Genomic DNA, 16054 nt, shown 5'->3' on the forward strand with positions numbered 1-16054 from the left:
TTTTATTTTTCTTTATCTAAAGAAAATACCACGGATCACCCATCCCAAAGCGAGCGGCAGAAATCGAAGCCAATAGAAAAGCACCAAGTGGCAACACATTGTTCGCAGTACTTTCCTTGTGGACATTACCATAAAAGAACCCTCCAAATTCAGCAACCTCTTTAACGGTCCTAAATTATCCTCAAGAAGATCAACGGACAACCAGAGAGCTAGAGCATCACGCAGCCACGCGTCCGCTTCTCTTGTGAGAAACCACTCTTCTCCAAAACCCACACTCTCCACCCTGCAGTCTTCAAACAGAACAGAAGTCATTTTCTGTTAATTTTCACATTTTTCTTTTCCCCCAAAAAAAAAAAATGAAGAAAACCTCACTCTTTCTGTGGCCGGATATTTCTCCGGCGATATCTCCGGCGAAGGTAGCTCCGCTTAAACCTCTCTCCCACGCTTCAATTTCCTTTTTCACTCCATTGATATTGTATAATTTGTTCATGAATGTGTACGGACTTTTTTGATATTCCGAAGCTCTCTCTTTCTCTGTAAAAGTGTATAATAGTTTCTATCCAGATCTTTTACTGCATGTTGTGTGCGATCGAAGCTTGACTTTGTCATTCGTTTATTTAAATCGTTAGGTTTTGGTGTTTGTTTTTGTGCAGGTAATTTGAGTAGAAGGAAGCTTTGGAGTGTGTGTATGGTTTTGCATGGCTGGAGCTCGATCTTTATCTATGGCTTCTGTGAGTAAAACGGCGTCCTAAGGTGTACAGTTGGTTCCTTTGGGATAATAGTTCGAGCTTTTGAGTGTGAATCACACTCCTCTGAAGAGGGGAAGCGAGTCAAGTGAGTTGGTTTGTTCGACTCAGTGAGTCTGTGAATTGGATAGCAGCGAAAATGGTAGGCTTGGAACTCTTTATTGAAGCTTTGTGAGTGCAATTGCTGTGTTAAATTTTGTAGCTGGTCATTAACTATTGTATTGTGTGTTCTGCTTTCTATGAATTCTGTTTGTCAATTTAGAATGAAATTAATTTGTGTTAGATTTCTATATTTAAAGTTTCGTACCTGAAATACGTTTTTATCTTATTTATTGGTTGAATTATTTGGTGCAATGGAATGATGTTTTGAGTCTTAATTATGGGAATGATGATTATAAGTGGTCCATTTATCCAACTTCGTAATTTGTTTATATTTTATACTTCATCATCTATCGTGTGAAGAGTAAGTGAATGGGTCGACTGATGACTGATTTTACAATTTTCTTTACATTTGCTTTCTGGAAATGTTGATTTCCTGTTTTGATTTAGGAGTAAGTATAAATGAGAGCTGTAACAACAATCTTATTATGTTGAGGGTTTTTTTTTTTTTTTGGGCGCGGGGGTGAGGGGAATGCGAGGAGGGAGGGTTGTTTGGTTCTGGGAGAATCCTTAGAGATTCAGAGATATCCTGACCTTTAGAGGACTAAGATGACGCCCTTTATGATCATCTTCTCTCAGTAATTAATTAGATATGCATAATGTCATTACTGGCCATTGAAGGATTCTAGTGGGCCAGTGAAGTTGAAATTTATTCTGGAGTGATTTAAAGAAAAGTAGTGTGTGTGTGTCTCTCTCTCTCTCTCTCTCTCTCTCTCTCTCTCTCTCTCTCTCTCTCTCTCTATATATATATATATATATATATATTAGTTTGAAGGCAGGAAAATCTGGTGAAGAGATTTGCTTTTTCACAATTGTATTTTGAACCTGTCTTTTGACATAAAAGATTCATATCTCCTAAGAGAGTAAAAATGGTCCCTGTGTGGGAGCATTTTTCCTAATTCATACTCTTATCAACTTTCATAGCCTGCAAGATTTTAGGCCTGTTTGGATTGTTATTTGTAGTTAGTTGTTGGCAATGGAAAGGCGTTTGGAGGCCCAAACTGCTAACAGTTAAAAATTTCAACTTCTAGCATTTTGTTAAAGTTTTGAAATGCCAGTTGTTGGATTTTGAAACATTACTCTAGCTGCTATGATTATCAAACATCTAAAATTAACAGTTGGGGTCCTAAATGCCAACTGTTGGCTCTCAATTGCTTATCCTTCCACCTCCTAAAAATGCCAATGGCTATTTTTACTTTCTTCCACTCGTTTTCAAATCCCTTCAAGTTTAAAAGTCCCAGTAAAGGAGGGCATATTACTGTTTTGCTATGAAGTCATCATATTCGAATTTCAACATTTACAAATATGGGATGAACATCAGTATTCTTCAAAATGCATGGATGAACCTGCTGAAATATCCCTTTGAAGAGCTAAATGTCATAGTTCTATGGCTCAATTGATGGAAGAAGTTCAATGGCAATCTATTGAGCTAAAGTGGAAATTACAAGAAGAGCTCTAACAAGAGTAATTAATTGTTTCCCGGATGTATATGTAGCTTGAACAATGTCAAATATATAGTTTATCAACTATTTAAGGTAAGAGCAAATGTTGAAAGGAACTTGGAGTATGCATTGGTGCAGGCAAGAAAGCTCAACTTCGGTTGGATTGAATGAAACAGTAATATAGGTTCAACTTCAGTGGGATTGGATTTGTTAAGGAGTCAGCTAACATTTACCTCCCTAATATCGTCATACTTAATGTTGTGCCCCTAAGGATGATTGTAATACATTTATTGACTAACCTCTTATTTACCCCTGTAACTTTAATGTACTCTAAAGCATCACATTTACTATTTGATTTGAATATGCAACATGTTCTAGTTTAGAGGTTCCAAGTACATGCATATAAACATGTTGCTACTAGTGTTACCGCCCGACCTTTTGACAATGTGGGTTGCGTGGCTTCATCTTGTACAGGAGGCATTCTGGTGGGCATGCAGGAATGTTGACTACTATTAGTACATCTGTAGAAGTATACTTGGCATTAAGAAATGAAGAAATTAATGTCAATAGATGAAGCACTAGGACATGAAGTATACTAGAGAACATAGAAGAGGGAAATAGAAAAATGAAACTGCAATAACATTCCAACTGCATAAAAAGATTACCTTCATTTTGAACCAAGGAGGCATTCTGGCTGTCATGTGGGAATGTTGACTACTATTAGTACAAGCATACTTGGCATTAACAAATGATGAAATTAATGTCAATAGATGAAGCCCTAGTGCGTAAGGTATACCGGAGAGCACAAAAGAGGGAAGTAGAAAATTGAAACTGCAATAACATCAATGGGCTGCGTTAAAGATCCACAACATGGTAAAAAAGTGGAAAAGAACAAGTGTTCTTGTAAATGAAGAAATAAAAACACTCCTATAAAATCCTTACATAATCTTAATTGCCTGATGTATTTTTCCATGTAAATCTCTAACTTCTTTCTTTTGCCTTCAATAATCAAGATGCTTCTAAGGTATTATGCTTTTTTATTGCTAATTTAATTATGGTATAATGAGTGCTGAAAAGTGAAAGAAAATAGAAATTGTATTCCTCTAGTGATCATGCAAATGCGATAAAGAAGGTGGTACATTTTCTTAACATTTGTACGCTTATAGCACAATCATGTATGAATTTGTTTCATCACCATTTTCTCCCTAGTGAGGATACCGAAATGGATCGTCATTATTGAAAAAGTTGAAACTCTAGAATAAATCCAACTTTTCATATACTTTATCATGGGATCCTTTGTCAAGGGTGTAAGGGAAGAATTCACTTAGCTTTTTGCTAATTGCTAATAAATTTCAAAGAAAGGACTGTCACCGTAACTGCTAATTCATTTTTGTGCAAGTGATGACAAGTGCTTCTAGGGATTGTTATCCACTCATGTTGCTAGGATCTTAACTATAGAGCATCCATTTCATAGCTGAAATCACTCTTTCGATGGAGTCAAAGTTTGCAATTGCATCTCGTATGGGTTCCTTTTCACACTAGAAATAACACCTTCATAAGTTTTTCCACCCTAAATTCTGTTGCATCAAGACGTGTACAATTGCTCCTAATTCTTCTCCATAAACTAACTTTGAAATTTCTTGCAACCTATGTAGCAAGGATTGTTCTACTTGTTTGATGAAATAGTGTTCCTTTTTCTTTTTCCTCAAATTGATGCTTCTTGGACCCTCTCAATTTTGTATTGTATATTCCTAAAAGATACCTAGAACTTTAGTCTGTTTGGCATTGAAGTTGAAAGTTGAGACTTTTTTTTTTTAATTAATTTTTTATACAAAAGGCAGTTTGAAACTATTATTTAGTTATTAGTGTTTTAATGATCAAAATATATCTAATCTAGCTTAATAACAAATTTTAATTTACACTAATCGAAATGTAAAAGATTTTGCTTTTCTCAACAAAAACTACAACAATAATGCCAATCAAACCCTAAAGCAATAGTTTTGGGTTTCAAGTTGTTTTGGTATTTCTTAGATGATTTTGAACAATATTAGATACGTGATATATATGCGTTTTTCTAGTCATACACGTTATATAATAAAACATCTTTTTATTAGATACATGATAAGTTGTGTGTTTCAAGGGGAGCATTTGTTAACCAAAATCTTGCATCTTTGCAAGATTGTTAATGTATATATATAAAATCCTCTTTGAAGTTGCTTTCCATGCAAAAACTACCTTGAAGGGAGCATATCTCTTCCAAATTCTTGTCCATGAAAATTAAGGATCACATCAAATTTGGGGTTGTTGCTTAATTGACAATAAAATACTTAACATTAAATGGCTAACTTTGCCTTTTTCTTTTGTTGACTAGAGCTTACAGATAGTTTAAGATAGACCTAGGCTCCTAATTCCCAATGATAAAAGTAAAAGATAAATTTTGCATGCATGGCAACATTTTTCTTTATATGGTTCAATGGTGAACTAACCAAATTATCTTTATCTCAAGCTAGCAAAGAATTGGATTGTAATAGAGAATTGTTTCACAATTGTCATATTAAAATAGAATTGCTTCATTAATCCTTGCCTTAAAAAGCACAAAGGAGAAAAAGATTTTCTCACCCTCTTTAATTTTTTCCCCCTCATTAATTTAGTATGATTACTTAACCCAAAGGAGCATTTAGCGAATAAGAAAAGGAATTCGTTTTGTCCCTGTCTTATGAAATGGGCTACTTGATGATCCCTTCCTAGTTCCTAGTTGGTCATATTCAAACTCGTCATCCTCGTTTGTACAATCCTTCTTAATTTGTTCTCTAGATATTGACCTATTGAACTTGGGAGGGGAAAAGGGACTATGACAAAGCAGGATGTTGGAGGAGGTTTTTCTTAACACAAATAAGTCTCTTCCCCTAGATAGTGCCTCCTCCCATTAGCCTTTTCTTGAACTTCTCCTTAATAGGATCCAATGGATTTTGCCTCAAGATAAACTTCTTTAAGACCTAAATAAGTCAAAAGGTTGGCATCCTACATAACAGTTTTAATAAATTGCCATCAGTATCTTTATTAGTGCAACCTATATTTTTCCCTACTCCCTTTAAGCTCAGAAGGCTCAAAGCAAAGTGAAACATACTGATGGCATTGTCAAAAGACTCAGACTCCTCACAACAAAATATAATAATGTCTCAGGACAAATGAATACAAGACATTGTGATTGCCCTATTCTCCTAATTTGTTTGAAGAGTCCTCAATAGTCTTTTTCTTTCACCATCTTCCGTATTTTTGCTTAGGACCTCCATTAGATTAGAACCAAATAAAATGGTAAGGGATAAGGGATATTACTTCATTGCTTAATTAACAACCTTATTTCTTCGTTCTTTGTAGTAGATAGGAGAATTTCGAGTATGGACAATTATAAAGTTCTTTCGTAACTTTTTTATTCAACTTACAAATAAACTCCTTTTCCTCGGTGATTCTATTTGAAAATCGTTGAGATCCATTTAAAGTTGAGGTTTTTGTTTGGTCAGTTGTCCTTAGTGGGATAAGATTTGTTGCACATAAGTAGACCTATTAAAGCTCTATCACTGGATGTTTATGTTATGTATTTCTTCTACTAAAACTTACATTCACTTCTTTGCTTTGCTCTCTTCCCTGGCCAATTTGGAATTGATTTTTTGGTTTCTTTAGGGAATAGTTTCTCCTCCAAGCTTGGAAGAAATATTGAAATTGATGTTTAGGTATTTGTAAAGAAGGGGATGCTGGAAATTCTGAAATTGGAAGGACGATAGGATTTGTAGACATCTAGTTTTACTTGTGTGGGTGTTATGGGAATTTCCTTGCCTTCTTAATTTCAATATGGGTTAATGATAATGGGTTTGGCTATATTCAACAATATGGGAGAGCTTTTCTTCTTCTATTCCTCTTCCTTTGGCAATTATTTAGAAGATGGTATGTTACTCTTCTTTTGTAATCATTTCCTCTTTATTCTATCAATAAATTCCTTGTTTTTCTGAAAAAAAAAATTGCCGATACTGGATAGGAAAAGTAGGTTTACAATTACATCATAGATTCCTAAAATGCTCATCCTCTCTAGGACACAAATGGAAACTCCAACATTCAGTTTCATTAGCCTTCTCCATATAAAGGTTAGAGATCACCCTTTTCTCCTGTTCCTTAACTTCGCTAGCAATCAATGATCTGCATTTATGCTTTGTCTCCCTTCCGTAAAAGCATATTAAAAAAGCCATGCAAAACTTGCAACTTGTGTGGAAATTAATCACCTCCAGGACCCTCATTTAGTAAATTATTTTTGTCAACCCTAAGAGGACTCTGAATCTTTCTCTGAGTAACTGTTGTGTCAGCGAGAGTACAACATCTTTTTTGCTTGAAATGGTTGAGAAATGGATCCCATAGCCTGTATCAAACATTTCATAGGCAGCTTCACAGCTACAATTCTTGAAAATTTTTATCCATGATGCGAGAATCAAACCTCAGTTCATTATAAGTGATTATATTTTTGTTGTTTTCAATTCATTGAGTTGATAAGCTTTGTAGTGTTGCTTTCTACATGAGATGTCAAACCAATTCTATGTAAGTGTCTATGTGATTTCTACAAGGTTGATGCTGCTGGTAATGCAATGAGGTACAGGTAGTAATACATGGAAGCCCTCATATTTATGTGAGGAAACAAAGGGAAATCTTTTTTTTTTTTTTTTTGTTCCTTTTAAGGTGCTAAATCAGACAATTTTTTTAGCTTCAAAATGAATGTGAAGTTGCACCCAACAATAAGTCTATTTGTAAAGAAAACATCCATTGCTTTGCTCCTGCAGCTTATATTTTAGAAAGATGCGCCATAAAACCTTAAAAATGAAAAATCTTGATCCTTAGGTAAATCTAATCCTCAATGAATTAACTAATTTAGATACGATAAATAATTATCCTGAATATAGCCTTAAACTTCTTGTCAATAGGATCCCATAAGTGTGATCATATGTTCATAGTTGCATTAAAAGATGTGTTATAAAACCACAAACATACTCATCCAATCCTTTTCTTATGTCTGGAACACACAGTCAGAGTCAAAACTTTGTCTGTTTCTGGTATCCATGGTGAAAATTCAAACTAATGTCTTCATGGACGACTAATTAGTAGGGCTTACACAAACTTGCACATTGATGCTCGTAGGTAAGTGTGTGTGTGTGTAATTCCAAAATAAGCAAATTAAATATATTGCACTATTTGTGAATTAAACATTAAAATGGAATCTGATTTTATGTGGATCTACTAGTGTAGTGTTCTTGTTGTGCCACATGTTGGCATGTTCCTCAAATGATTCTCGGGAAAGAATTTCTTTCATCGGTTATGTTTAACTTTGAAGTGGCAGAGGATGTTTTCCTGTATCTTCATAAACATTATGTTGAGTTACATGATCGTATTTTGGTATTTTATTTTTCAATAGTTGAATGAGAGATTGATAATATTGCTAATACAAGTATAGGACTGATGAAAATTAACCTGCATAGGTTAGTCTCAGAGAAAAATTGTGGATTTAAAATCTGTTGCCTCTAAAATTGCATTGAAAAGCAAGTGCCTCTAGTTAACTCATGTCCTTGTGGTGATTATGGTCCATTATTCTGTTAACAAATGAAGCATGAGTTGGATTGTTTCATATTTTTCCAATTATAATTCCCCTCTTTGTATTAACCTGTGAAATTTTGATTCTCAGTTTCTGTTCTTAGCAACTTTTGCTGCTTTAAGTTTGCAACTTATGTCACTCAATTGGAGACTTGTTTTGCGTAATTGTTTCTGCAGTCTTTCCAGCACAAAAGCTTTTGGATGTCAAGAGAAGCAGGGTGTCTAACTGATGGAGAGATAGGTTATGATAGTTCCACAAGAATTGAACCAAAGCGTGGACATCAGTGGTTTATGGATACCAGTGGACCAGAATTATTCAGCAACAAAAAGCAAGCAATTGAAGCTGTTGGTAATAGGCCAGTTTTGGGAACTTCTCACATGAACATTTCTCCATGGCATAATGCTTCCAGTTTTCAATCAGTTTCAGGGCAATTCAGTGACCGCCTGTTTGGGTCTGAGGCTGTGCGGACCGGCAATATGGTTGAAAGAAATGTTCCTTCTGCTGCTGGTGGAAATATGAACATAAATATGGGAAGAAAGGATTTCAATGATCAATATGGTAGCAATTCCTCTATGGGTTTATCTATGTCTCATTCCATTGAGGATCCCTCGGGATGTTTCAGTTTTGGTGGAATCAGAAAAGTTAAAATCAATCAAGTTAGGGACTCCAGCAATGACATTTCTGCATCCATGGGGCACTCCTATAGTCAAGGAGAAAACAATGAAATTTCAATAGGCACTACCTATAGTAAGCATGAAAGCAATGCCATATCTTTGGGTCCAACTTATAATAATGGGGAGGCGAATACCATTTCAGTTGGTGCCGACTTCAGCAAGGCAGATGGCAATTTCATTTCAATGGGCCAAACCTTCAACAAGGGGGGTGAAAATTTCATATCGATGAGACACAATTATAACAAGGGAGATGACAATATCTTATCAATGGGTCAGACCTTTGACAAGGGGGACGCCAACTTTATCACAATGGGTCAATCATATGAAAAGGAAGATAGCAATGTCATATCAATGGCTCATTCCTTTAGCAAGGGTCATGAAAATTTCATTTCAATGGGATCCACCTATGATAAAGCAAATGAGAATTTCATTTCTATGGGTCCCACTCCCTCCTATAGCAAGGGAGATGATAGTATCATATCCATTGGTTCCAGCTATGACAAGGCAGATTCCATCATAACTTCCATCTGTTCTGCCCAGGACAAAGAAGATTCCAATATTCTATCCATGGATCACAACTTTAACAAAGGTGAGAACAATACCATATCTTTTGGAGGCTTTCATGATGAACCAGATGCAAATCCTTCTGGCACTATTATTAGTGGATATGATGTGTTAATGGGTAATCAGAACTCAGCTCAAACTTCAGGAGTACCTGCCCCAAAAGATATTGTTCAGTCAAATGCAAATCCAACTGTAAATAATGCCCCAAAAGCTAATTCAAAATTTGATATGGCCCCCAAGAGCAAAGATGCCAAGACGTCTAAGAAGGTTCCTCCAAACAACTTCCCTTCAAATGTCAAAAGTTTGTCATCGACTGGCATGCTCGATGGGGTTCCAGTTAAATATGTTTCATGGTCAAGGGAGGTGAGAATTGAGATTCATATATCATGTGTCAAATGTTCGTAAGTTTTTAGAGAGAATGTGAATGGTTCACCAAGTAAGTTTCTTTTGAAATGTATTAACCTTCTTGCTTGGCAGAAAAATCTTAAAGGAATTATAAAGGGGACTGGGTATTTATGTGGTTGCCAGGAGTGCAACTTCTCGAAGGTAATTAATTCACAATAGTTTTAGCTTCTCTGATTAAAATTATAAGTATGCTCGAAACATGACAAATGCATTTTACAGGCTCTGAATGCTTATGAATTTGAGCGTCATGCTAGCTGCAAGACCAAGCACCCCAACAATCATATTTACTTTGAGAATGGGAAGACCATTTATGCAGTTGTTCAGGAGCTGAAGAACACTCCTCAGGAGATGCTGTTTGATGCAATCCAAAATATGACTGGGTCTCCTATTAATCAGAAGAATTTTCGTAGCTGGAAAGGTAATGCATTTATAGGAATTTTACATGAATTGAACCCAATTGTAAAAGGGAAATATGCTTTATTCTCTTTCTCACAAAGTTTCTCTCCCTTTTTTTAATTAGCATCATATCAAGCTGCCACCCGTGAACTTCAGCGTATCTATGGAAAGGATGAAGTTGCCATGCCATCTTGAGATGAAGATCCTAACCCTGGAATATGTGGCCGTGTGTTCTGTGCATAGCAGCATATATATTTGGTAAATTATCGACTTGCTTTGGGATTTTAATAATTTTGAGGAGACAATGTTTATTAGATTTGTATATTTTTCTTAAAAAAAAATCTAAAATTTAATTTCGGAGAATTAAAAAAAATTAGAGTTAACTATCATATATGTGTGTAATTGGCACTAGAGGTGCCATCTCCATTTTAGCTGAGGTGAAAGTGTTTTGATGGAAGTCATGCAACAAGCCCCTTTGGGGAGCATTACTGATCCTCTATTCACTAACCTGACGATACTGAGTTTACTTGAAAGAGAAAGATGAACTATTCTCTTTGATAGATTGAATGAAATTCGCGACAATTTCTGCGACATCACCATTGCTGGAGTGGCCTCGTTGTAGGGCGACCATATGAACCCCATGGTACATATTAATGGGAATGCTAGCGAGTTCTTCAGTTTGTTCCAGATTATCCAGTTTGCTTTGATTAATTGATCCCGCCAATTAATAGTGAATCAAAGTGAATACACACAAAAGCATGTTGAGAATTGCCTATCATAGGTGATAAACTAATAGGAATCGGTGGAATAAGTAGTTGCTGCAGTATACTGCAACAAGAAGTTGTGGTGGTCACTGATCGAGCATTAAATATAATAACCCTATAAATTGACTTGAACAAATCATAAACTGTAGTTTAAGATGTTAATTTCTGATTACAATAAGTAGCTCAGCAACAACATTATTGATTTGGTAAACATGAACTGATCTTTGACGACAAGCCTTTAGTGGTCTATCAATTACTCGTAAAGTCAAGGCTCCATTATTTATTTATTTTTAACTTGTTGGGTGGCAATTAGATTTCCACCACTAATGAGTATCCTCCACTCTTAATAATTAGGAACAAAATCTAGTTCCACTTGTTCCATCACACCTTATAGAGTTTCACATGTGTGCTAAATTATTTCTCTGCATCAAATCGGAATTTTTTTTTTTTTTTATAAGCATCAAATTGGAATTCAATTGGCTTAAAGCTAAATTTAATCCTGTACTTGGAAAAGTTTAATTTAATTGATTTTAAATTTTTGTTTAAATTAATTTAAAAATTTTAATTTTAAGGTAGTGTTTGTTATAAATGAAATTTATAAAATTTTGCGGAATTCATATGTAAATTTAAAATTTGAAATTTTTAAAAATTAATTTCGTAAAATTTATTATAACAAAACTAAATTTTATCAAAATTGATAAAATTTACGAATGAATTCTTAACTTAAAATTATATATATTTCAAGTGATAGAATTATCTTCTTATTATATATTATTTTATTTTATTTATTTTAAATATAAAATTTATTTTATTTAAAATAAATTTTATATTTAATATAAATATACCAAACAAAGAAATTCATTTGTGAATGTACTGTATGGTAAAATTTATTTACAATTTAAATGAATTTTATCATAAAATTGAACTAAATAATATTTAATTCAAAAATTATGAAATTAAGAAATTAAACTTCTTAATTTTAAAACTTAAAATAATAATTAATAAATTTAATCTAAAAATTAAGAAATTGAAACTCTTAAATTTTAATTTAAATAAAAAATAAAATATTTAATTCATAAATTTTTAAATTTTGAATTAAATTAAGTTTAAATTAAAAATTTTAAATTAATTTAAATTAAAAATAAATTAAATTAAATTTTCCGAGCAAAATTGAACATTTTACAGAATTTAGTTACATCCAAGGTCTCTTTCTTTTATGATGCTACAATATTTCTTACTTGCGGCCACAGCACTAGAGGTGCTCATTCTGTGGCCGTAGCATTTCCATGGTGACCAATGCTTAATGCCCATTATATTAAAATTAGCATGCAATCATTTTGTTCTTTAGTTGTTGATTTATTTTAATTATATTTAATTAATTTGAGACGTCTATAACTATAAGTGCAATTGGTTATCCGATATTATAGTGTACTTCGTATATAAATAAAAATTATTAATTTCATTAAAAAATTTTAATTTAACGATATTAAAATCATGTCACATAATATAAAATTTTTTCTTTGACATAAAATAAGACATGGAATTAATACTAAGGTGCAAAATTTTTGTTTAAGCAGAAGAAACTTTGAGTCGAAATTTTTTGAAGATAAATTGGAGTAAGGTTTCTTCAATTTGTTTACATATTTTATTGATTAAACAATTCATTATTTTATGAAATTCTTTTTTTACTAAATTATTATTATATATTTGAAATTTTGTGTACATTATTATAATTTATTATTATATATAATATTTTTTCCTTTGAATTGAGCAAAACAATTTTTTTTTTCTAACTCTGTACCAGCTTATTTTTTTTTGCTCTGCCTCTACTATTGTTGGTAATCCTAAACTCCCAAATTTTATCATACAAGATTGTAATAAAATGAGTTCTTGACAAGAGTTGAGCGGTTGTAGGCCATGTTTATTAATAAGTAGCGTTTAGTGTTTTGATTATAGTTAAAATACTGCTTTTCTTATTTATATTGTTTAGTGGCATGATATTTATACTAATATTTAGAGGTTGATGGAGTGATTCATGAAAAGTTAGTCATCAGGTTGAGGAAGTATTTTGTTTAGGGATAATAAGATAATACTATTATTTTTATATTTAACTGTTAATTTAATAACTATTTTTATCAAATATTTTGCTTTAAATAACTGTATAAATAGCTAATCACTAATATTTAATATCTAACCGTTAATCGCTAATAAAAAAATTGACAGTTATTAGAGTAATTAATGTTAGGGTCGTAAATTGGATTTCAGATTTGGGGTGCAGGCTTGGATATAGAGCAAGGTAAATGATGAAGATTTAAGATGTTAAATTACTTGTAGGCAGTAGTGGGGAGTGGTATATCAATCAATTAGCTTCCACTGCCATCAAATTTGGGATTTGATGGGATTTAACTGTTTATTATATGAAGCTTAACGCAGTAAGATTGGAGTAGACAGCATTGTATTTGTGTTTGATGCTTGAATTTTCACTTCTTGAACTAGATTTCATTTTTTTTCAAACTTATATTGGATTTGATTATGGTATATATATATTTTTTTTCTTTTATATATCCCACTTGAAAGTTTTAATAAAAAATGTAATAAAATTGAAATAATAAACTTGCCTAAATGATGAGGAATTCTTGGCTGGGATTTTTCATAGCTTTTAATTCTTGTGAACTTTCTTTGAAATAAATTATTTTTAAGAAAAAAATTCAATAGAATTCTCATACAATCATATTTGATTTTATTTTTCAAATGATTTTTTTTAATTTATTAAAAAAATTTGACTAAAAATAAATAAATTGAATTGAATTCTTATAAAATTTTAATTTACAAACAGGAGATATTGCTTGAAATGGTAGATCTATGTATAAATAGTATATTTCTTTTTATTAATTTTGATCTAATTGAATATTAAAAGTTTATTATATTGCGGTATATATATCTTCAATCCCTCCTCTAAATGCTTGTTTAGTATTAAAGTTGAAGAGTTAAAACTACTTTTCTTAAAAAAAAAAAAAAAACTATTTTCAATGCTATTGAAAAAAAATAGTTTGAAAAAAATTATTTCATTATTTTAATATCTTATAGCTAAATTTTATTAAATTTAATTCTAAATTATTTTTTAATATTATCTAACTAGTATATTTAAAAAAATGCTTTTCTCAATAGCATTTCCTACAGCAATACCAAATAGACTGTTTCCTTTTTGGGAAGCAATTTAACTGTCTAACAGCTTATGGTTGCGCGGGCATGCCAGATACTGAATATATCACCTAGGATTGCGCTCTGATTTCTCGAATCAAATGATTATGGAAACTGACTTTACTATACACAGTTTCATCAATCTCATGAATCATAAGTAATTAAAGGTAAGTGAACTTGAATTAAATGTTTTAATTGCTTAAAAGGAAAGAACAAAGCTTGAAATTGAATACAAGAGCTTTGGAAAATAAAAGACTGATAAAATAAAGATAAAAGACCGCTAAAGTCTAGTTGATTATTGTTGTTTGATGTTGTTAGGGGCTTCCACATTGCTGCTCATCTAGCTTTTATAGCTCTGTTTGTAGGTACCTAGAAGACTCTTGGAAGACTCTGGAACACACTTTGTCATGTTCTGTAGTTACTTATAGTCACCTGCCCACTCCTTGAAATTGCTTGGGACAGCTTGATGAACTCCCTTCTTTCAGATAACCATCCAATAATTACTAGTAATTTAATTATTAATTATCTCAGGCCACAGATTAATTAATTAATAAAATAAAATTAATTAAATTAATTTGACAAAAAATAAATTTAATTAATTCTTAGGCATAAAAATAATTAATAAATAAAATGATTATTTTTTGTGTAAACAATTGCCCCCCGCACCTGAATTGGCTAATTAAGCTATTGTGAGTGGATAAGAACTGATTTTAGCTCATCTCTTTGTTGTTTAAAGTTCAAAAAATAATCTAACATCTCTTGTGATCTTCTTGAGAATTTGAAATTTAAGCTAACTCTCTCCAATAAGAGTTCAATTTCCTATAAAACTCTAATCACTGCAAATCACCATTCTCATTGAATTCTAATTACTACAAACTTCTTATTACTGCAGATTTGTCTTTCTAATGGGTGCTTAAAGCTAATTTATTTTTCTTTCATTCTCTCAGTTACCACCATCCAACCAAGGGAAACCAATAAATAACTTTTCCTTTCTTTCCCTCTCCTTCTTTCTCCCTCTCTCTCTTTCTCTCTTTTTCTTTTTTCTTTCTTTCCTTCCCATCAGTGCACTACTCTGTTCATCACTAACAAGCTATCGGCATCATCCCATTCTTGTCATCGTCCCACCTTCATCGATCAATCCACACTAGCATCTACTATTCATTCCATTGACAATGCCACGCCCCAACCTTGCCATCGGTTTACGATTCGAAGTAATCATCTACTGCCATTCCATGTCATGATTTCGACACACTAATTTCTCCTTGTCTAACAAACATCGCGCAGTTGTTCATTCATCAGCTTTGTATTGTTGATTGGCGCCACACCATTCCTTATGCTCTTGTTTATCCTGATTTAGGTAAGATTTGAACATTTCATTACTCTTTTGATGTTGATCTTGCTATGAATGTGAATAGGTTATGTTGATTGTTTTTAGATTAAGGAATTTTACATGCAGCTGCTTAGTTACTGATAATATACTGATTGATATCTACAGTGTATTAGTCAGTACCCATAATATATTGGTTGATACCTACAAATTATCTGTTTCTGTTAAATATAAGTATTATATTTTGAACTTGTATGTCAGTACCTGTGTTTCTTACTTAACTATTGTTACTTGGAAATACCTACCACCTTGGAGGTACCTGCAGCTCCACTGAGTATCAGCTCTCCTATTACAGTACCTTGACATCTGGTTCCTTTTGCTGCAGGGTCCTGCATTTAAGTACTAGCACCTGGTCTGGTGCAAGTACTTCTGTCACTTTTGCGCCTGCTGGATGAATCTTGCTCTCTTTTATATTATATGTTTCCCTAGGTACCTTTGTTGACCTATAGTTGATGCATGTCGAATGCACCAATTAAAAATATTCTACTTAAACTACTTGTATATAGGGTAAGCAGAGGTCGATCCCACAGGGAATGAGCAAATGCAAATAAGAAAATAGATCTTAGAGACATAATTTAACAAAAGAAACTTAAAATAGACAAAATAAATATCTAATCTATCAACTAAATATGCAAAGTAAAATGAAGGGGGATTTTGATTTGTATTTGCTAATCTACTGAAGCTAAA

At 32.7% G+C, this 16054-nt stretch overlaps 1 protein-coding gene across 2 annotated transcripts; it reads left to right on the top strand.

The window, feature by feature from the left end:
* Positions 1-289: 289 nt before the first annotated feature.
* Positions 290-10608, top strand: LOC110640170 (uncharacterized). Of its 2 annotated transcripts, XM_058151713.1 has the most exons (7): positions 290-416; positions 654-888; positions 8153-9239; positions 9360-9577; positions 9692-9760; positions 9839-10037; positions 10140-10608. In XM_058151713.1, the coding sequence occupies exons 2-7, from the start codon at positions 886-888 to the stop codon at positions 10208-10210; spliced, it is 1647 nt and encodes a 548-aa protein (XP_058007696.1). In that variant the 5' UTR covers positions 290-416; positions 654-885; the 3' UTR covers positions 10211-10608. The 2 variants fall into 2 exon arrangements, with proteins under 2 accessions (XP_058007696.1, XP_058007695.1); XM_058151712.1 differs by having other exon boundaries at positions 8153-9577.
* The last annotated feature ends 5446 nt before the right edge of the window (positions 10609-16054 follow it).

The sequence above is a fragment of the Hevea brasiliensis genome, chromosome 8, assembly GCF_030052815.1.
Source record: "Hevea brasiliensis isolate MT/VB/25A 57/8 chromosome 8, ASM3005281v1, whole genome shotgun sequence".
NCBI classification, from domain to species: Eukaryota; Viridiplantae; Streptophyta; class Magnoliopsida; order Malpighiales; family Euphorbiaceae; genus Hevea; species Hevea brasiliensis.

What these genes read in the sequence shown, in the direction of transcription:
- LOC110640170 (XM_058151712.1), top strand. An exon ending in AGGAGTGCAACTTCTCGAAG is followed by an intron (nt 9,761 to 9,838) that starts GTAATTAATTCA and finishes TGCATTTTACAG; the next exon opens with GCTCTGAATGCTTATGAATT. An exon ending in GAATTTTCGTAGCTGGAAAG is followed by an intron (nt 10,038 to 10,139) that starts GTAATGCATTTA and finishes TTTTTTAATTAG; the next exon opens with CATCATATCAAGCTGCCACC.